Here is a 23,300-nt window from a genome sequence, read left to right as displayed (position 1 = left end):
CTATTGTTAGAAAACATCTTATCTCCCTGATACACCCCGTCAACTAACTGCATAAAAACCACCTGGTGGTCCACATTTACACTCACTCACTCACCCATTTGACTATAAGCACAGAAATACGTATCCTAATCTTAAAATAATGATTCCTAACTAGTCATAAGTTTGCCTGTGATATTCCAATATAGAAACTATGTATTGTGCCAAAACAAAAGCATTCACATTGCTAAACTCACAAACTAGTATTTGTCACTTAGTATTTAGTCACTTAGTATTTAGTCACTTAGTATTTAGTCAACTTACTCCACAATTTGTTATAATTTAGGGTTAAGAATTAATCTAAGTTTGCCCGAAATGCCTAGCCATGCTGGGTGTTCAAGTGGCCCCTCTGTAATTAGTATTTTACTACATATAAACCACACAATAACCAAAATCTGTAAACCCTGCATTGTAATCCTTATAGAGAATAAACTTTGATTTGATTTGGTATAATGAGTCACGTGTCGTCGTGTTTCAGGTGTTGCTTTGCACATACACACACACACGCACATATATCTTTCTTTCAACACACCGGCCGTATCCCACCGAGGCGGGGTGGCCCAAAAGAAAAAACGAAAGTTTCTCCTTTTACATTTAGTAATATATACAGGAGAAGAGGTTACTAGCCCCTTGCTCCCGGCATTTTAGTCGCCTCTTACAACACGCATGGCTTACGGAGGAAGAATTCTGTTTCACTTCCCCATGGAGATGAGAGGAAATAAACAAGAACAAGAACTAGAAAGAAAACAGCAGAAAACCCAGAGGGGTGTGTGTGTGTGTGTGTGTGTGTGTGTGTGTGTGTGTGTGTGTGTGTGTGTGTGCGCAGATGGATTTATGAAGGATGAGGTTAATCATAGAATTGATGAGGGAGAAAAGGTGAGTGGTGCGTTGAGGTATATGTGGAGTCAAAAAACGTTATCTATGGAGGCAAAGAAGGGAATGTATGAAAGTATAGTAGCACCAACACTCTTATATGGGTGTGAAGCTTGGGTGGTAAATGCAGCAGCGAGGAGACGGTTGGAGGCAGTGGAGATATCCTGTTTAAGGGCAATGTGTGGTGTAAATATTATGCAGAAAATTCAGAGTGTGGAAATTAGGAAAAGGTGTGGAGTTAATAAAAGTATTAGTCAGAGGGCAGAAGAGGGGTTGTTGAGGTGGTTTGGTCATTTAGAGAGAATGGATCAAAGTAGAATGACATGGAGAGCATATAAATCTATAGGGGAAGGAAGGCGGGGTAGGGGTCATCCTCGAAAGGGTTGGAGAGAGGGGGTAAAGGAGGTTTTGTGGGCAAGGGGCTTGGACTTCCAGCAAGCGTGCTTGAGCGTGTTAGATAGGCGTGAATGGCGACGAATGGTACTTGGGACCTGACGGTCTGTTGGAGTGTGAGCAGGGTAATATTTAGTGAAGGGATTCAGGGAAACCGGTTATTTTCATATAGTCGGACTTGAGTCCTGGAAATGGGAAGTACAATGCCTGCACTTTAAAGGAGGGGTTTGGGATATTGGCAGTTTGGAGGGATATGTTGTGTATCTTTATATGTGTATGCTTCTAAACTGTTGTATTCTGAGCACCTCTGCAAAAACAGTGATAATGTGTGAGTGTGGTGAAAGTGTTGAATGATGATGATGAAAGTATTTTCTTTTTGGGGATTTTCCTTCTTTTTTGGGTCACCCTGCCTCGGTGGGAGACGGCCGACTTGTTGAAAAAAAAAAAAAATATTACTAAAAAAGAGAAGAAGAAAAACTTTATAAAACTGGTTGCTTAAATGTGCGTGGATGTAGTGCGGATGACAAGAAACAGATGATTGCTGATGTTATGAATGAAAAGAAGTTGGATGTCCTGGCCCTAAGCGAAACAAAGCTGAAGGGGGTAGGAGAGTTTTAGTGGGGGGAAATAAATGGGATTAAATCTGGAGTATCTGAGAGAGTTAGAGCAAAGGAAGGGGTAGCAGTAATGTTAAATGATCAGTTATGGAAGGAGAAAAGAGAATATGAATGTGTAAATTCAAGAATTATGTGGATTAAAGTAAAGGTTGGATGCGAGAAGTGGGTCATAATAAGCGTGTATGCACCTGGAGAAGAGAGAAATGCAGAGGAGAGAGAGAGATTTTGGGAGATGTTAAGTGAATGTATAGGAGCCTTTGAACCAAATGAGAGAGTAATTGTGGTAGGGGACCTGAATGCTAAAGTAGGAGAAACCTTTAGAGAGGGTGTGGTAGGTAAGTTTGGGGTGCCAGGTGTAAATGATAATGGGAGCCCTTTGATTGAACTTTGTATAGAAAGGGGTTTAGTTATAGGTAATACATATTTTAAGAAAAAGAGGATAAATAAGTATACACGATATGATGTAGGGCGAAATGACAGTAGTTTGTTGGATTATGTATTGGTAGATAAAAGACTGTTGAGTAGACTTCAGGATGTACATGTTTATAGAGGGGCCACAGATATATCAGATCACTTTCTAGTTGTAGCTACACTGAGAGTAAAAGGTAGATGGGATACAAGGAGAATAGAAGCATCAGGGAAGAGAGAGGTGAAGGTTTATAAACTAAAAGAGGAGGCAGTTAGGGTAAGATATAAACAGCTATTGGAGGATAGATGGCTAATGAGAGCATAGGCAATGGGGTCGAAGAGGTATGGGCTAGGTTTAAAAATGTAGTGTTAGAATGTTCAGCAGAAGTTTGTGGTTACAGGAAAGTGGGTGCAGGAGGGAAGAGGAGCGATTGGTGGAATGATGATGTAAAGAGAGTAGTAAGGGAGAAAAAGTTAGCATATGAGAAGTTTTTACAAAGTAGAAGTGATGCAAGGAGGGAAGAGTATATGGAGAAAAAGAGAGAAGTTAAGAGAGTGGTGAAGCAATGTAAAAAGAGAGCAAATGAGAGAGTGGGTGAGATGTTATCAACAAATTTTGTTGAAAATAAGAAAAAGTTTTGGAGTGAGATTAACAAGTTAAGAAAGCCTAGAGAACAAATGGATTTGTCAGTTAAAAATAGGAGAGGAGAGTTATTAAATGGAGAGTTAGAGGTATTGGGAAGATGGAGGGAATATTTTGAGGAATTGTTAAATGTTGATGAAGATGGGGAAGCTGTGATTTCGTGTATAGGGCAAGGAGGAATAACATCTTGTAGGAGTGAGGAAGAGCCAGTTGTGAGTGTGGGGGAAGTTCGTGAGGCAGTAGGTAAAATGAAAGGGGGTAAGGCAGCCGGGATTGATGGGATAAAGATAGAAATGTTAAAAGCAGGTGGGGATATAGTTTTGGAGTGGTTGGTGCAATTATTTAATAAATGTATGGAAGAGGGTAAGGTACCTAGGGACTGGCAGAGAGCATGCATAGTTCCTTTGTATAAAGGCAAAGGGGATAAAAGAGAGTGCAAAAATTATAGGGGGATAAGTCTGTTGAGTGTACCTGGTAAAGTGTATGGTAGAGTTATAATTGAAAGAATTAAGAGTAAGACGGAGAATAGGATAGCAGATGAACAAGGAGGCTTTAGGAAAGGTAGGGGGTGTGTGGACCAGGTGTTTACAGTGAAACATATAAGTGAACAGTATTTAGATAAGGCTAAAGAGGTCTTTGTGGCATTTATGGATTTGTAAAAGGCGTATGACAGGGTGGATAGGGGGGGCAATGTGGCAGATGTAGCAAGTGTATGGTGTAGGAGGTAGGTTACTGAAAGCAGTGAAGAGTTTTTACGAGGATAGTGAGGCCCAAGTTAGAGTATGTAGGAAAGAGGGAAATTTTTTCCCAGTAAAGGTAGGCCTTAGACAGGGATGTGTGATGTCACCGTGGTTGTTTAATATATTTATAGATGGGGTTGTAAGAGAAGTAAATGCGAGGGTCTTGGCAAGAGGCGTGGAGTTAAAAGATAAAGAATCACACACAAAATGGGAGTTGTCACAGCTGCTCTTTGCTGATGACACTGTGCTCTTGGGAGATTCTGAAGAGAAGTTGCAGAGATTGGTGGATGAATTTGGTAGGGTGTGCAAAAGAAGAAAATTAAAGGTGAATACAGGAAAGAGTAAGGTTATGAGGATAACAAAAAGATTAGGTGATGAAAGATTGAATATCAGATTGGAGGGAGAGAGTATGGAGGAGGTGAACGTATTCAGATATTTGGGAGTGGACGTGTCGGCGGATGGGTCTATGAAAGATGAGGTGAATCATAGAATTGATGAGGGAAAAAGAGTGAGTGGTGCACTTAGGAGTCTGTGGAGACAAAGAACTTTGTCCTTGGAGGCAAAGAGGGGAATGTATGAGAGTATAGTTTTACCAACGCTCTTATATGGGTGTGAAGCGTGGGTGATGAATGTTGCAGCGAGGAGAAGGCTGGAGGCAGTGGAGATGTCATGTCTGAGGGCAATGTGTGGTGTGAATATAATGCAGAGAATTCGTAGTTTGGAAGTTAGGAGGAGGTGCGGGATTACCAAAACTGTTGTCCAGAGGGCTGAGGAAGGGTTGTTGAGGTGGTTCGGACATGTAGAGAGAATGGAGCGAAACAGAATGACTTCAAGAGTGTATCAGTCTGTAGTGGAAGGAAGGCGGGGTAGGGGTCGGCCTAGGAAGGGTTGGAGGGAGGGGGTAAAGGAGGTTTTGTGTGCGAGGGGCTTGGACTTCCAGCAGGCATGCGTGAGCGTGTTTGATAGGAGTGAATGGAGACAAATGGTTTTTAATACTTGACGTGCTGTTGGAGTGTGAGCAAAGTAACATTTATGAAGGGATTCAGGGAAACCGGCAGGCCGGACTTGAGTCCTGGAGATGGGAAGTACAGTGCCTGCACTCTGAAGGAGGGGTGTTAATGTTGCAGTTTAAAAACTGTAGTGTAAAGCACCCTTCCGGCAAGACAGTGATGGAGTGAATGATGGTGAAAGTTTTTCTTTTTCGGGCCACCCTGCCTTGGTGGGAATCGGCCGGTGTGATAATAAAAAAAAAAAAATAAAAAGTGACCATGGGCCCCAAGAAAGCTTCTAGTGCCAACCCTACACCAATAAGGGTGAGAATTACCATTGAAATGAAGAAAGAGATCATTGATAAGTATGAAAGTGGAGTGCGTATAGCCGACCTAGTCAAGCTGTACAAGAAACCCCAATCAACCATCGCTACTATTGTGGGCACCAGAAAGACAATCAAGGAAGCTGTTCTTGCCAAAGGTTTAACTGTGTTTTCGAAACAAAGATCGCAAGTGATGGAAGATGTTGAGAGACTCTTATTGGTGTGGATAAATGAAAAACAGATAGCAGGAGATAGCGTCTCTCAAGCGATCATATGTGAAAAGGCTAGGAAGTTGCATGACGATTTAATTAAAAAACTGCCTGCAACTAGTGATGATGTGAGTGAATTTAAGGCCAGCAAAGGTTGGTTTGAGAGATTTAAGAAGCGTAGTGGCATCCATAGTGTGATAAGGCATGATGAGGCTGCCAGTTCGGACCACAAAGCGGCTGAAAAATATGTGCAGGAATTCAAAGAGTACATAGAAAGTGAAGGACTGAAACCTGAACAAGTGTTTAATTGTGATGAAACAGGCCTGTTCTGGAAGAAAATGCCAAGCAGGACCTACATTACTCAGGAGGAAAAGGCACTCCCAGGACATAAGCCTATGAAAGACAGGCTTACTCTTCTCATGTGTGCCAATGCTACTGGTGATTGCAAAGTGAAGCCTTTATTAGTGTATCACTCTGAAACTCCCAGAGCGTTCAGGCAAAAGAATGTCCTCAAGGATAATTTGTGTGTGCTGTGGAGGGCAAACAGTAAGGCATGGGTCACTAGGGAATTTTTCTATAACTGGTTACACCATGCATTTGCCCCCAATGTGAAAGATTACCTAACTGAAAAGAAATTAGAACTTAAGTGCCTCCTGGTGTTAGACAATGCCCCTGGTCATCCTACAGACGTGGCAGAGCGACTTTATGGGGACATGAGCTTCATTAAGGTGAAGTTTTTGCCTCCTAATACCACTCCTCTCCTGCAGCCCATGGACCAGCAGGTTATTTCCAACTTCAAGAAACTGTACACAAAAGCTCTGTTTGAAAGGTGCTTTGTAATGACCTCAGAAACTGAACTGACTCTAAGAGAGTTTTGGAGAGATCACTTTAATATCCTCAATTGTGTAAACCTTATAGGTAAGGCTTGGGAGGAAGTGACTAAGAGGACCTTGAACTCTGCTTGGAAGAAACTGTGGCCAGAATGTGTAGAGAAAAGGGATTTTGAAGGGTTTGAGGCTAACCCTGAGAGGATTATGCCAGTTGAGGAATCCATTGTGGCATTGGGAAAGTCCTTGGGGTTGGAGGTTAGTGGGGAGGATGTGGAAGAGTTGGTGGAGGAGGACAATGAAGAACTAACCACTGATGAGCTGATAGATCAACTTCAAGAGCAAGAGGCCAGACCTGGGGAAACTGGTTCAGAGGAGGGGAGAGAGAAATTGAAGAAGTTGCCTACTACAAAGATAAAGGAAATCTGTGCAAAGTGGCTTGAAGTGCAAACCTTCATGGATGAAAATCACCCTCACACAGCTATTGCAAGCCGTGTTGGCAACCTGTACACTGACAATGTTGTGAAACACTTTAGGGAAGTGATAAAGGAACGAGAGGTACAGGCCACTATGGACAGATATCTTGTGCGAAAGAAGTCCAGTGACTCTGAAGCTGGCCCTAGTGGCATTAAAAGAAGAAGGGAAGTAACCCCAGAAAAGGACTTACTACCTCAAGTCCTAATGGAAGGGGATTCCCCTTCTAAACAGTAAGAAGATAATGCTCTCCCCTCCTCCCATCCCATCAATCATCACCAGATCTTCAATAAAAGTAAGTGTCATGTAAGTGTGCATGCCTTTTTCAGTTTGTGTGTATTAAAATAAATATTTCATGTGGTAAAAAAAATTTTTTTTTCATACTTTTGGGTGTCTTGCACGGATTAATTTTATTTCCATTATTTCTTATGGGGAAAATTCATTCACATAACGATTATTTCGCATAACAATTACCCCTCTTGCACGGATTAAAATCGTTAACCGGGGGTCCACTGTATATATATATATATTTTTTAACAAGTTGGCCATCTCCCACCAAGGCAGGGTGACCCAAAAAGAAAGAAAAAATCCCAAAAAAGAAAATACTTTCATCATCATTCAACACTTTCATCTCACTCACACACAATCACTGTTTTTGCAGAGGTGCTCAGAACAAAACAGTTTAGAAGCATATACACCTACCATCCGACTTACGACCTGCTCGACGTATGACCACTCAACTTATGACCATGTTTTTTATGCAAAATTTATGGGAAATAAACAACTATTTGTGTTGTACACAGTGTTTATCCTGAACCTTACAGTATAAAATACAGTACTAACACCTTACAAGTAAAGTAAAACATGAAATACCAAAATAAAACAATAAAATAAAGTCATTACAAAAATGTTTTGTTGATAGTAGTAAAGTTCGACTTATGACCATTTCGACTTGCAACCGGTTTCTCGGAACCGAACTCGGTTGTAAGTCGGATGGTAGGTGTACATATAAAGATACAGAACATATCCCTCCAAACTGCTAATATCTCAAAACCCCTCCTTTAGAGTGCAGGCATTGTACTTCCCATTTCCAGGACTCAAGTCCAGCTATATAAAAATATATATATACAGTGGACCCCCGCATACCGTTGGCATCACACAACCTTAAATCCGCATACCGATACATTTTATCGCTAAGATTTTGCCTCGCATACCGCTAAAAAACCCGCTCAACGCTATTCGTCTGAGACGCGTCTAATGTGCGGCCTGAGCCAGCCTCACATGTTCCGATGGTGGCATTGTTTACCAGCCAGCCTCCGCGGTAACATCCAAGCATACAATCGGAACATTTCGTATTATTACAGTGTTTTTGGTGAGTTTATCTGCAAAATAAGTGACCATGGGCCCCAAGAAAGCTTCTAGTGCCAACCCTGTGGTAAAAAGGGTGAGAAATATTATCGAAATACTGTGGTACCATGATCAACTGCTGATGCTGCTGCTGCTGTAGCACTGTCAGCTGCTGCTGCTGCTGTACCACCGTCAGCTGCTGCTGCTGCTGTAGTACCGTCTGCTGCTGCTGTAGCACCGTCTGCTGCTGCTGTAGCACTGTCAGCTGCTGCTGCTGTAGCACCATCAGCTGCTGCTGCTGCTGTACCACCATCAGCTGCTGCTGCTGCTGTAGTACCGTCTGCTGCTGCTGTAGCACCGTCTGCTGCTGCTGTAGCACTGTCAGCTGCTGCTGCTGCTGTAGTACCGTCAGCTGCTGCTGCTGCTGCTGTACCACCGTCAGCTGCTGCTGTAGTACTGTCTGCTGCTGCTGTAGCACTGTCAGCTGCTGCTGTAGCACTGTCAGCTGCTGCTGCTGCTGCTGCTGTAGCACCATTGTTGGTGTGGCTTATTGAGAATACCAAAAAGCAATTAACCTGAGAGGGTTAGCTACCCAGGATAACCCAAAAAAGTCAGTGTCATCGAAGACTGTCTAACTTATTTCCATTGGGGTCCTTAATCTTGTCTCCCAGGATGCAACCCACACCTGTCGACTAACACCCAGGTGAACAGGGAGAAATGCCTGGAATTAGTGCTCATATTGGTGAATTTAAAGCCAGCAAAGGTTGGTTTGAGAGATTTAAGAATCGTAGTGACATACACAGTGTGATAAGGCCTGTTCTGGAAGAAAATGCCAAACAGGACCTACAGTACTCAGGAGGAAAAGGCACTCCCAGGACAGTGTCTCATCAGTCATTGCTGCATCTTCAATTTATTTATTTATTTATTTATTTATTTAAAAATTTGAGCACACATACAGAGGTACAAAAAATACAGATAAGAGCAGCATGCCAAAGCCACTTATACTATGCATAGCATTACGGGCTGGCTTAAAATTAACTTAAGATGAACTAAGCAATGATGACATCAGTGATAAAACATTAATGTAAACAGGTTACTATAAAGCACAAGTGAGTATTACAAAGACAGGTCATATGGTTGTATGCATTGTTGTACATTCAGTAGAATGGAGTATTCTGTTAGGTAGTGTATTTAAAAAATAATAAAGTTAGATTGGGTTTTAGGTTTAACATTTATGTGATATAATTGTGAGAAACATTTAAGATATACAATTTATAAGGTTCAGTTATTCAGTATTTATTTGGTTTTGGGTGAGTAAGTGATTTTTGAGAAGAGACTTGAATTTATAAACAGGTAGTGTTTCTTTTATATTTACAGGTAATGAGTTCCAGATTTTAGGGCCTTTTATGTGCATTGAGTTTTTGCATAGTGTGAGATGGACACGAGGAACATCAAAGAGTGATCTGTGCCTTGTGTTATGGTCATGTGTTCTGTTGAGGTTGGCAAGGAGATGTTTGAGGGGAGGGTTAATATCAGAGTTAAGTGTTCTATGTATGTAATAGGTGCAGTAATAAGTATGGATGTTTTGTATGGTGAATAGGTTTAGTGTATTGAATATTGGTGGAGTGTGCTGCCTATAGTGAGAATTTGTTATCATTCTAACTGCAGCCTTTTGTTGGGTAATTAGTGGTCTGAGATGGTTACTTGTTGTTGAGCCCCATGCACAAATTCCATAGGTGAGATAGGGGTAAATAAGAGAGTGATATAGGGCCAGGAGGGCTGACTGTGGAGCATAGTACCGTATCTTCGATAGTATGCCTACAGTCTTGGAAATTTTCTTAGAAATTTGTTGTATATGTGTATGAAATTTGAGTCTATTATCAAGGTGGATTCCTAAGAATTTTCCCTCTGTTAGCTTTGTGATAGGTGATCCGTTTATCATTATGTTAAGAGGGACATCTGTAGCTCTGTTACCAAACTGAATGAAGTAGGTTTTGTCAATGTTTAGTGTAAGTTTGTTAGTCCTCATCCAGGTAGATATTTTCTGTAATTCGGTATTTACAGTATTGGCTAGCGTGACTGGGCTCGGGTGGGAGAAGACGTATGTAGTGTCATCTGCAAATAGTGTGGGTTTGAGTAATTGCGAAGCATTTGGTAGGTCATTTATGTATAGGAGAAAGAGAAGAGGGCCAAGGACACTTCCCTGTGGGACACCAACTGTAATTGGTTGTGCAGAAGAGTTTGCCCCATTTGCATACACATATTGGCTTCTGTTGCTGAGGTATGACTTGAGGTAGTTGAGGGAGTGCCCTCTTATACCATAGTGTGACAATTTTACGTGGAGCAAGTCATGGTTAACTGTATCAAAAGCTTTACGTAAGTCAATGAAGATCCCCAGTGGGACTTCTTTTTTCTCTATTGCAGTGTATATATGTTCTAGCATGTGTATAATAGCATCATTAGTATTTTTATTTGGCCTGAATCCAAATTGGCAGGGGTTGAGTATGTTTTGGGAGATAAGGTAGGAGTAGATTCGTTTATGAATTAATTTTTCGAAGATTTTTGAGAGAGGGTGTAAGTTGGATATTGGCCTATAGTTATTCAACTCTGTTTGGTCTCCTCCTTTGTGGATCGGGGTGACCCTTGCTATTTTGAGTACTGTAGGGAAGGTGGAGGATTCAATGGATTTGTTAAAGAGTGTTGCAATGATTGGTGATAGCACTTGTGACACTTTTTTGTATATAAAGGGTGGTAAGGTATTTAAATCTCCTGCCTTGTTTTTTAGCGTGTTGATAATAAGGGAGACTTCGTATGGGTTAGTCGGAGCTAGGAACAGTGTGTTCGGGTAGTTGCCAGTGAGGTAGTCATTTGGTGGGGTATCTGAGCTTGGGATTTTATTGGCAAGGTTTTGTCCTATAGTGGAGAAGAAGTCATTGAGTCTGTTTGCTGTTTCTGTTGGTGGGAGTTGGGGTTCATCTGATTTTGCTAATTTTATTTCGCTATTTCGTGATATCTTTTTTGTTCCTAGAATTTCTGATAGGGTTTTCCAGGTCTTTTTTATATCACCTCGTAAGTTGGATAATCTGTTCTCATAATACAATTTTTTTGCCCTTCTTATCAGGGTGGTTAGGATTGACGAGTAACGTTTTGTTTGGTCTCTGGTTATGTGACCCATTCTGTACTGTTTTTCATATTGGTGTTTTGTATTTATGGATTTGAGAATGCTGGGTGTTAACCAGGGACTGTTCAGTCTCTTAGCTGTCATCTGTTTAGTTTTTTTAGGGCAGTGCTTGTTATAGAGGTATTGGGTCTTTTTTAGAAAATTATTAATACATTCGTCAATATCTGTATAGATTTCTAGCTCAGTGTGCCAGTCAATGTTTGCTACTGCTGTTGTGAAGTTATTAATGGCTGCCTCATTGTGAAGTCTGAAGGTGACTTTAGTAGTGTCTTGGGGTAATTTACCAAGAGTTGTTATGAGAAAAGTAGGGTAGTGGTCTGTGGTATTATCTGTAATTATGCCTGATTTTAAAGGGGATATGGTGTTGGTCCAGATGTGGTCAAGTAGGGAAACACTAGTCTCTGTAACTCTTGTAGGTTTTGTTACTGTTGGTAGCAACATACAGTTACTCATTGTGTTTGTGAATTCAGTAACGTGTGGGTCCTGGTCTTGCAGGAGATTTATATTGAAGTCACCTGAGAGTAGTAAGTGATCTTTGTTCATGCGTGCATCAGTTATCATACTTCCTAGGTTTTGACTAAATTGGCTAATGTTTGACTGTGGAACTCTGTAAATGTTTATCAATGTGAGAGGTTTTTGTAGGTATTTGGATTTGAATTTGGCTATTATATATTCCCCATGTTCATCCCTTGTGCAAGTATTAGTGATACATTCTAGTTGGTCTGAGTAGTATATGGCTGTGCCACCCCCTTGTTGGTCTGGCCTACAGTTGTGTATGGCTGTGTAACCAGGAATGGCATAGACATCTGTACTATCAGGCTTTAGCCAGGTTTCAGTTAGTGTAATGATGGACATATTGGCATGTAAGGAATTTAGTAATGCTATGAGGTCATCGTAATGCTTGCTTAAAGATCTGATATTGTAGTTAAAGATAGTTATGTTGTTGTTGGCACTGAGAAGTGCCTTTGATTGTTCTGCAGTGTAGTAATTACAGTAACTGTTTGATTCATTTAAGTCATTAAATAAGAGGTTGGTATCAGGATCAATGCTTGTAATCATAAGATTTGTAGTGAATCTATAGTTAGAATTAAGTATAAAACAAAGTAAATAGTCTTAAGCTAAAAAATAGCACCTGAATTATTTAACAAATGTAAAATAATGAGCTAAGGTAGTTTTTTTTTTTTTTTTTTTTTTAAGCTAAAATAAAGGAGACAATATAAAAGGGACTAATACAAATAAAGTGATACTCAAATAATGGAGCTTGGGAATATGATAGTAGGTAGTACTATAAAGGTAATTCTTTAAAGTTAGAATTATAGTATAAAATAATAATATAAAAGGGACTAATGTAAGTTGTGGTGAACAATAAAGTGGTAATCAAATAAATGAGCTTTGGAATATAATGGCAAAATTGTGAACTTATTCTACTTTAGCACCTGAGAATAGCACCTTGATTATTTTAACAATTGTGAATGTATAAACTAGGGTAGTTATATAAAGCTAAAATAAAGGAGAAAATACATAAGGGACTAAAATTAAGTAATGGTAAACAAAGTTAAATGGACAGGTGGTCACTATGAAATAATATTGGTTTAGGAGTAAGATCTGATTTGTAATATTAAATAAATTGAGCAGTTTATTGCACAATAAAAGTAAAAAAAATGAGGTAGTTGGTACTAGCTAGCAAAAGATAGTTTTGGTACTTGCAAAAAAGTAATTGGAATATACACTAATTGCATACACAATGAAAAGTGGCTAAAAAAACAAGTAGTGATAAACAAAATTAAATGGACAGGTAAGAATAATGAATATTATTAATTTGGAGTAAGATTTGACTTGTAATTTAAAATTATGAGCAATTAATAGCCATCAATCCATCAATCTTGGACTGAACACATCGACTCAAGGTCGAGGGACTGATTACCTCATTCTCCTCCTGTTCTTCAAGTTTCTCCTACGTATGGACTGATGAAGCCACTGTGTGGCAAAACGTTTCCTCAATAAAGATACCCAAGTGTTGCACATGTGTCTAATTTATCAACATGTCGGTTCTCTGAACCATTCATCTACAAATTCTGAAATATGTCGATAAAGATATTTTTGAAAAATAGGAGTTTGTACACTGTCCCTACAACTGCTTCTCAAGTGAAACATTATGACAGCTTTGGTAATGCTGTCTTCATTCATGACTGTTGGCATCACTCTTTGATTTAAGGGTCTCGTTAGGCATACTGAGGTTCTACTGGCACCTCTGAATTCCCTGACCCTGAAAACCCTAGGTTAGATATAAAAATTATTGTTCTACACCTAATAATAAGAAAATTAGAGCCACCTTCCTGATTTTCAGGATAAGAGGCGACCATCTTGGAGCTACCCTACTTGACTCCCTTTCAGGTGGTCATATTTTTTCTTTCTGTCGTTTACTAAACCCATCAGGTGTTTTTTAATTGTGTGAGTCTGACAGCATACTGACCTGTCTAAAAGCCCTCAGACCACTAACCTGTAGCGGGATAATAAGGAGTGAGAGGATCACCATCGAGCAGTTTAATGGTTCCAAATGGTGCAGCAGAAGGCGGCATGTAGTAGGAGTGTGGGTAAACAAAGTTACTGCCTTCTGGCGCATAGTCCTCGGGGTCGCTGTACAGGATCACTCCAATACCTCCTCGCGCCTCTGCCATCTCTACCTGAGAGACAATTACCTTATATGAGGAACACAGTACATTACGTTGTGGTAAAAGAAATTTATGTACAGTTCAGGTCATTTATTATTTATTAGAGAAAACGTTTTGCCACTGGTGGCTTCTTCAGTCTTAATGACTGTAGATTAGGACTGAAGATGCTACTAGTGACAAAATGTTTCCTCTAATCAATGTCCTGAACTGTACATAAGTGTCCATTTCCACATCTTGTTGATGTCCTCATACCATTTTTCACAGTACATGAACAACATAAGAATGGAGGAAAACTGCAACAGGCCTACTAGCCCATATGGTGCCCTGTGGCCTGGTAGCTAGAGCAATGTGTGGGTTTGATTCCCAGTGAGGGTAGAAACATTGGGGATGTTTCTTGACACTGATTGTCTATGCCACCCATCAGTTAAAATGGGTGCTTGGGTGTTAGTTGACTGGTGTGGGTCGTATCTTGGAACAAAAACTGACCTAATTTGCCCGAAATGCTCTGCATAACAAGCGGCTTTTTATAAAGTAGTATGTCATCAATGTCAGATAGACCTGTATACCTTGTGCATGTTTTTTTTTTTTTTTTTTTTCAACAAGTCGGCCGTCTCCCACCGAGGCAGGGTGACCCAAAAAAGAAAGAAAATCCCCAAAAAGAAAATACTTTCATCATCATTCAACACTTTCACCACACTCGCACATTATCACTGTTTTTGCAGAGGTGCTCAGAATACAACAGTCTAGAAGCATACACATATAAAGATACACAACATATCCCTCCAAACTGCCAATATCCCAAACCCCTCCTTTAAAGTGCAGGCATTGTACTTCCCATTTCCAGGACTCAAGTCCGACTATATGAAAATAACCGGTTTCCCTGAATCCCTTCACTAAATATTACCCTGCTCACACTCCAACAGATCGTCAGGTCCCAAGTACCATTCGTCTCCATTCATTCCTATCTAACACGCTCACGCACGCTTGCTGGAAGTCCAAGCCCCTTACCCACAAAACCTCCTTTACCCCCTCTCTCCAACCCTTTCGAGGACGACCCCTACCCCGCCTTCCTTCCCCTATAGATTTATATGCTTTCCGTGTCATTCTACTTTGATCCATTCTCTCTAAATGACCAAACCACCTCAACAACCCCTCTTCTGCCCTCTGACTAATACTTTTATTAACTCCACACCTTCTCCTAATTTCCACACTCCGAATTTTCTGCATAATATTTACACCACACATTGCCCTTAAACAGGACATCTCCACTGCCTCCAACCGTCTCCTCGCTGCTGCATTTACCACCCAAGCTTCACACCCATATAAGAGTGTTGGTACTACTATACTTTCATACATTCCCTTCTTTGCCTCCATAGATAACGTTTTTTGACTCCACATATACCTCAACGCACCACTCACCTTTTTTCCCTCGTCAATTCTATGATTAACCTCATCCTTCATAAATCCATCCGCCGACACGTCAACTCCCAAGTATCTGAAAACATTCACTTCTTCCATACTCCTCCTCCCCAATTTGATATCCAATTTTTCTTTATCTAAATCATTTGACACCCTCATCACCTTACTCTTTTCTATGTTCACTTTCAACTTTCTACCTTTACACACATTCCCAAACTCATCCACTAACCTTTGCAATTTTTCTTTAGAATCTCCCATAAGCACAGTATCATCAGCAAAAAGTAACTGTGTCAATTCCCATTTTGAATTTGATTCCCCATAATTTAATCCCACCCCTCTCCCAAACACCCTAGCATTTACTTCCTTAACAACCCCATCTATAAATATATTAAACAACCATGGTGACATTACACATCCCTGTCTAAGACCTACTTTTACCGGGAAGTAGTCTCCCTCTCTTCTACACACCCTAACCTGAGCCTCACTATCCACATAAAAACTCTTTACAGCATGTACTTATAGTAAAAAAAGATATTATTATTATTATTATTATATAAGGCTTTACACCTATTAGGGCAGTTGAGCTGCAGCTCCTGTGTCTCTTGAAGGTTTGAGGTAGAGCTACTATGCCTAACTGACCACTGATAGGAAAACTGACAATACATTAACTTAAGAGACACATAATAATAAGATATTTATAGAGGCTAGATTAGATTTTGCCACCAAAATGGCTAGTTTATTGTGCACCCCATGTCCATCCTGTGGACAGTAGCACAAGAACATATGGATACACAAAAGGAACAGGAACTAGGCCCCAAAGGGTTAACAGGAGTACATATGGATTTATATCTATATATCTATAGTTCACTTTTCTGTTACAAGCAAATTTAGGAAATTTGCTTTGTATATCTGGTATCTTATTTTCATTGACATGTCACATAGGTTATTATACTGTACGTATCTCTGTATTCATCAATAAATGGACAATTACGCACATAGTGTTCAAGACAGTGACCATATGCCTGATCACATAATTTGCATTTAGTTTGATCATCACCTGTATGTCTCCCGACTGCTAGAAGTACTTGTAACCAAGCCTAAGCCTGACCACTACAACATCCGTCAGTCTGTTCACATTGCAAGTTGCTCCATAAACCTACTTATCTACGTTCATGTTATTAAAGATCTACTCAGGCTTCTTCCTGCATTCCTATAACAATCATTTTCATTACTTATTTCTCTCCTAATATTATTCCTAATGCTAAACACAGATATACCAAAGTTATATTCTACATTCTCCTTCTGGGTACTCTTCTAGGCTAACATATCAACTTTATCATGAAGGAGTAATCCAATGTGTGATGAGATCCATAGCAATTGTACATTAATTCCTTTGTCCCTGATTTTTGAGTATCTATACCTGGCTTCTCCAATGAGCATGTTGTTGGAGTCAGTATATGAGTTACGAGCATACAGTGATGACATAGAATCAGTAATGATGATAGAGTCAAGCTCAGTGTCGTTGCTTTAACAAGTGATTTAAGGAAGGGATTACTAGCAATGAGCTTCTTGGGAGGGACTTGCAGGTATGTGATATTAAATGAACACATCTTCCATGGAGGGGTGAAATGCTCTTGTTGTCTACAGTGATACAGTTCATGCAGGTTATAAAACAATGCAATTGCACGTTTTCACAATCCATTTAAATCTGTGTGTATTTACTTTGAGACAGTAAGATTCATTGTGACAGTGTCTGGTTCATTTCTTAAAATTCTAATACCGAGGACAGTATTAATCTCAACAATCCCATCACTGATACTAGAAATACGAAGCTCCTTCCTCATATTAAGAACCCTTGTAGATTTGGGACAGCCAAGTATAATTCTGAGAGCTTCATTTTGCATTAACTCCAAGGGTTGGAGAGAACTTTCTTTAGCTAATATCAGCATGGGAGTAGCATAATCAATTAAGGACCTAATATAAGCTATGTACATCATTCTCACAATTCTCACATTTGCACCATAGTTGGTGTTGTAGCCAGCAACAGCTTTGAGAGCATTTAGCCTATCTTTGCATTTCTTATTTAGTTGTGGTAAAGTGGATTTGTCTGTCTCATAAATATGCAAGATTACAGGTACGTCTTGCTACTTCTACTTACACTTAGGTCACACTACACATACATGTACACGTTTATTTATACACACTCATCTGAGTTTTCTTGAATGTTATCTTAATAGTTCTTGGCCTTATTACTTTTCCTTTAATATCCATGGGGAAGTGGAATAAGAATCTTTCCTCCGTAAGCCATGCGTGTTGTAAAAGTCAACTAAAATGCCGGGAACAATGGGCTAGTAACCCCTTTTCCTGTAAAGATTACTAAAAAGAATAAGAACATAAGAACATAAGAACATAAGAACGAAGGAACACTGCAGAAGGCCTACTGGCCCATGCGAGGCAGGTCCAAGTCTCCTACCGGCTCAAGCCAATGCACCCAACCTAGTCAGGTCAGGTCACATTGACTTAAGGGAGGAACACGGCAACCGACCTGGTAGCACAAGCTATCAGGTCTAACTCACACCCACCCACATCCACTCATGTATTTATCCAACCTATTTTTAAAGCTACACAACGTTCTGGCCTCTATAACGGTACTTGGGAGTTTGTTCCACTCATCCACAACTCTATTACCAAACCAGTACTTTCCTATATCCTTCCTGAATCTGAATTTTTCCAATTTAAAACCATTGCTGCGAGTCCTGTCTAGGCTAGATATTTTCAGCACACTATTTACATCCCCTTTATTTATTCCTGTCTTCCATTTATACACCTCAATCATATCCCCCCTAATTCTACGTCTTTCTAGAGAGTGCAGATTCAGGGCCCTTAGTCTATCCTCATAGGGAAGGTTTCTGATACATGGGATCAACTTTGTCATCCTCCTTTGTACATTTTCCAGAGAATTTATATCCATTCTGTAATAAGGTGACCAAAACTGTGCAGCATAATCTAAATGAGGCCTAACCAAGGATGTATAGAGTTGAAGAACAACCTGAGGACTCCTATTATTTATGCTTCTTGATATGAAGCCAAGGATTCTATTAGCTTTATTGCGAACACTTATGCACTGTTGTCTTGGTTTCAGATTACTGCTAACCAGAACTCCTAAATCTTTTTCGCAATCCGTAATATTAAGATCTACATTATTTAATTTATATGTGGCATGGTTATTGTCCTGTCCAACATTTAGAACTTTGCATTTGTCTATATTAAACTGCATCTGCCACTTCTCCGACCACTGCATCAGTCTATTCAAATCTTCCTGGAGTGCTCGAATGTCCTCGTCAGAATGAATTCGACGGCCTATTTTGGTGTCATCGGCAAACTTGCCGATGTCGCTCTTTATGCCCTCATCTATGTCGTTTATGTAGATTGTGAACAGCAGGGGGCCCAACACTGACCCCTGTGGAACACCGCTCTTGACACTTCCCCACTCTGATTTCTCCCCATTTATGCAAACTCTCTGCTGCCTATTTGTCAACCATGCCTCTATCCAGGAAAAAATTTCTCCTCCTATTCCATGTGCTTTAATTTTCCTCAATAGTCTCTGATGTGGGACCCTGTCAAAAGCCTTACTGAAGTCCATATACACAATATCATATTCATTACCATGATCTACCTCCTCAAATACCTTAGTGAAAAAAGTTAATAAATTCGTAAGGCAGGAACGCCCCTTTGTAAAACCATGCTGAGATTCGTTGATTAATTTATGCTTTTCAAGGTGGCTACGAACTGCCTCGGCAATTATTGATTCCATAAATTTTCCCACTATGGAGGTTAGGCTTATTGGTCTATAGTTCGAAGCTAAGGACCTGTCACCTGTTTTGAAAATAGGTATCACATTTGCCATTTTCCACTTATCTGGCACCATGCCAGTTTGTAGTGATATGTTGAAAAGATTAGCCAAAGGTGTGCTAAGCTCCTCTTTACATTCCTTTAGAACCCTTGCATACAGTTCATCAGGGCCTGGGGATTTGTTAGGTTTTAATTTATCTATTTGCCTAAGGACCATGTCACTTGTGACCCTAATAGTGCACAGTTTATTATCATCCTGTTCTACATAATTTATCATTACTGGAATATCGCTGGTATCCTCCTGTGTAAAAACTGAGAGGAAGTATGTGCTAAAAATTCTACACATTTCCTTATCACTGTCAGTGAGCTGACCCGAGGAACTTTTGAGTGGGCCTATCTTGTCCCTGATCTTACTTCTGTATACCTGAAAGAATCCTTTTGGGTTAGTCTTCGATTCTCTTGCAACTTTAACCTCATAATCTCTTTTTGCTTTTCTAATTCCCTTTTTTATTTCTCTCTTTAACTGAATATATCGATTTCTCAATTGCCCCTCTCCTCTTTTGATTTGCCTATATATGCCTCTCTTTTGACCAATCAGATATTTTAATCTATTGTTCATCCATTTAGGATCATTTTTGTTTGATCTGATTTCCCTATTTGGAACATAATTTGACTGAGCAGCTAGAACTATGCCCTGGAAAGCATCATATCGGCAACCATCACCACCTACCTGACCCTTAGTCAGGTCATTCCAGTTCAGCCCACCTAAGTAATTTTTCAGTCCTATGAAATCAGCCAAGCGAAAGTCAGGGACGGAGACTTGATTGCCATTATTAGGGGAATTCCATGATATATTAAAACTGAGTGATTTGTGATCACTTTCCCCAAGCTCATCATTAACCTCAAGATTATTAATTAGTGTTTCCCTACTGGCAAGAACCAAGTCAAGGAGGTTATTTCCCCTAGTTGGATCTGTCACAAACTGTTTTAAAAAACAATCCTGGAAGAAAATTGTCAAAGTGGGAAGTCTGAATGTGCGTGGATGTTGTGCAAATGATATGAAAGAGATGATTGTGGATGTTATGAATGAGAAGAAGCTGGATGTCCTGCCTTTAAGTGAAACAAAGCTGAAGGGGGTGAGAGAGTTTCAATGGAGAGGAATAAATGGGATTACGTCAGGGGTTTCAAATAGAGTTAGAGCTAAAGAAGGAGTAGCAATAATGTTGAAGGATAAGCTATGGCAGGAAAAGAGGGACTATAAATGTATTAATTCAAGAATTATGTGGAGAACAACGTCCAGTATTGGGCCCCTACTTAAACAAGATGGGTCCTACACAGATGACAGCAAGAAAATGAGTGAGCTACTCAAGTCCCAATATGACTCAGTTTTTAGCAAGCCGCTAACCAGACTGAGAGTCGAAGATCAAAATGAATTTTTTATGAGAGAGCCACAAAATTTGATTAACACAAGCCTATCCGATGTTATCCTGACGCCAAATGACTTCGAACAGGCGATAAATGACATGCCCATGCACTCTGCCCCAGGGCCAGACTCATGGAACTCTGTGTTCATCAAGAACTGCAAGAAGCCCCTATCACGAGCCTTTTCCATCCTATGGAGAGGGAGCATGGACACAGGGGTCGCCCCACAGTTATTAAAAACAACAGACATAGCCCCACTCCACAAAGGGGGCAGTAAAGCAACAGCAAAGAACTACAGACCAATAGCACTAACATCCCATATCATAAAAATCTTTGAAAGGGTTCTAAGAAGCAAGATCACCACCCATCTAGAAACCCATCAGTAACACAACCCAGGGCAACATGGGTTTAGAACAGGTCGCTCCTGTCTGTCTCAACTATTGGATCACTACGACAAGGTCCTAAATGCACTAGAAGACAAAAAGAATGCAGATGTAATATATAAAGACTTTGCAAAAGCCTTCGACAAGTGTGACCATGGCGTAATAGCGCACAAAATGCGTGCTAAAGGAATAACAGGAAAAGTCGGTCGATGGATCTATAATTTCCTCACTAACAGAACACAGAGAGTAGTCGTTAACAGAGTAAAGTCCGAGGCAGCTACGGTGAAAAGCTCTGTTCCACAAGGCACAGTACTCGCTCCCATCTTGTTCCTCATCCTCATATCCGACATAGACAAGGATGTCAGCCACAGCACCGTGTCTTCCTTTGCAGATGACACCCGAATCTGCATGACAGTGTCTTCCATTGCAGACACTGCAAGGCTCCAGGCGGACATCAACCAAATCTTTCAGTGGGCTGCAGAAAACAATATGAAGTTCAACGATGAGAAATTTCCATTACTCAGATATGGTAAACATGAGGAAATTAAATCTTCATCAGAGTACAAAACAAATTCTGGCCACAAAATAGAGCGAAACACCAATGTCAAAGACCTGGGAGTGATCATGTCGGAGGATCTCACTTTCAAGGACCATAACATTGTATCAATCGCATCTGCTAGAAAAATGACAGGATGGATAATGAGAACCTTCAAAACTAGGGAGGCCAAGCCCATGATGACACTCTTCAGGTCACTTGTTCTATCTAGGCTGGAATATTGCTGCACACTAACAGCACCTTTCAAGGCAGGTGAAATTGCTGACCTAGAAAATGTACAGAGAACTTTCACGGCATGCATAACGGAGATAAAGCACCTCAATTACTGGGAGCGCTTGAGGTTCCTAAACCTGTATTCCCTGGAACGCAGGAGGGACAGATACATGATTATATACACCTGGAAAATCCTAGAGGGACTAGTACCGAACTTGCACACGAAAATCACTCACTACGAAAGCAAAAGACTTGGCAGACGATGCACCATCCCCCCAATGAAAAGCAGGGGTGTCACTAGCACGTTAAGAGACCATACAATAAGTGTCAGGGGCCCGAGACTGTTCAACTGCCTCCCAGCACACATAAGGGGGATTACCAACAGACCCCTGGCAGTCTTCAAGCTGGCACTGGACAAGCACCTAAAGTCAGTTCCTGATCAGCCGGGCTGTGGCTCGTACGTTGGTTTGCGTGCAGCCAGCAGCAACAGCCTGGTTGATCAGGCTCTGATCCAACAGGAGGCCTGGTCACAGACCGGGCCGCGGGGGCGTTGACCCCCGGAACTCTCTCCAGTTAAACTCCAGTAAAATAAAGATTGGATGTGAAAAGTGGGTTACAGTAAGCGTGTATGCACCTGGAGAAGAGAGAAGTGTAGAGGAGAGAGAGAGATTTTGGGAAATGTTGAGTGAATGCGTGGGGAGTTTTGAATCAAGTGTGAGAGTAATGGTGGTTGGGGATTTCAATGCTAAAGTGGGTAAAAATGTTATGGAGGGAGTAATAGGTAAATTTGGGGTGCCAGGGGTAAATGTAAATGGGGAGCCTTTAATTGAGCTATGTGTAGAAAGAGATTTGGTAATAAGTAATACATATTTTATGAAAAAGAGGATAAATAAATATACAAGGTATGATGCAGCACGTAATGAAAGTAGTTTGTTAGATTATGTATTGGTGGATAAAAGGTTGATGGGTAGGCTCCAGGATGTACATGTTTATAGAGGGGCAACTGATATATCGGATCATTATTTAGTTGTAGCTACGGTTAGAGTAAGAGGTAGATGGGAAAAAAGGAAGGTGGCAACAACAAGGAGGGAGGTGAAAGTGTATAAACTAAGGGAGGAGGAAGTTTGGGTGAGATATAAGCGACTATTGGCAGAAGGGTGGGCTAGTGCAAAGATGAGTAGTGGGGGGGTTGAAGAGGGTTGTAATAGTTTTAAAAATGCAGTATTAGAATGTGGGGCAGAAGTTTGTGGTTATAGGAGGGTGGGGGAAGGAGGAAAGAGGAGTGATTGGTGGAATGATGAAGTAAAGGGTGTGATAAAAGAGAAAAAGGTAGTTTATGAGAAGTTTTTACAAAGCAGAAGTGTTATAAGAAGAGCAGAGTATATGGAGAGTAAAAGAAAGGTGAAGAGAGTGGTGAGAGAGTGCAAAAGGAGAGCAGATGATAGAGTGGGAGAGGCACTGTCAAGAAATTTTAATGAAAATAAGAAAAAATTTTGGAGTGAGTTAAACAAGTTAAGAAAGCCTAGGGAAAGTATGGATTTGTCAGTTAAAAACAGAGTAGGGGAGTTAGTAGATTGGGAGAGGGAGGTATTAGGTAAATGGCGAGAATATTTTGAGGAACTTTTAAATGTTGAGGAAGAAAGGGAGGCGGTAATTTCATGCACTGGCAAGGGAGGTATACCATCTTTTAGGAGTGAAGAAGAGCAGAATGTAAGTGTGGGGG

At 40.5% G+C, this 23,300-nt stretch overlaps 1 protein-coding gene across 2 annotated transcripts in view; it reads right to left on the bottom strand.

Moving 5' to 3' along the window:
* LOC128692171 (N-acetylated-alpha-linked acidic dipeptidase 2) overlaps nucleotides 1-23,300 on the bottom strand; it is a 273,078-nt gene that overhangs the window by 80,440 nt on the left and 169,338 nt on the right. For both annotated transcript variants that reach the window (XM_070089594.1, XM_070089595.1), the window contains one exon: nucleotides 13,561-13,744. In XM_070089594.1, coding sequence (XP_069945695.1) covers nucleotides 13,561-13,744 — 184 coding nt within the window. The remainder of the gene's footprint in view (nucleotides 1-13,560; nucleotides 13,745-23,300) is intronic.

This window comes from Cherax quadricarinatus, chromosome 29 (genome assembly GCF_038502225.1).
Source record: "Cherax quadricarinatus isolate ZL_2023a chromosome 29, ASM3850222v1, whole genome shotgun sequence".
NCBI lineage: Eukaryota > Metazoa > Arthropoda > Malacostraca > Decapoda > Parastacidae > Cherax > Cherax quadricarinatus.
Note: the sequence above shows the minus strand (reverse complement) of the source record. Positions and strands in the feature narration are given on the sequence as shown.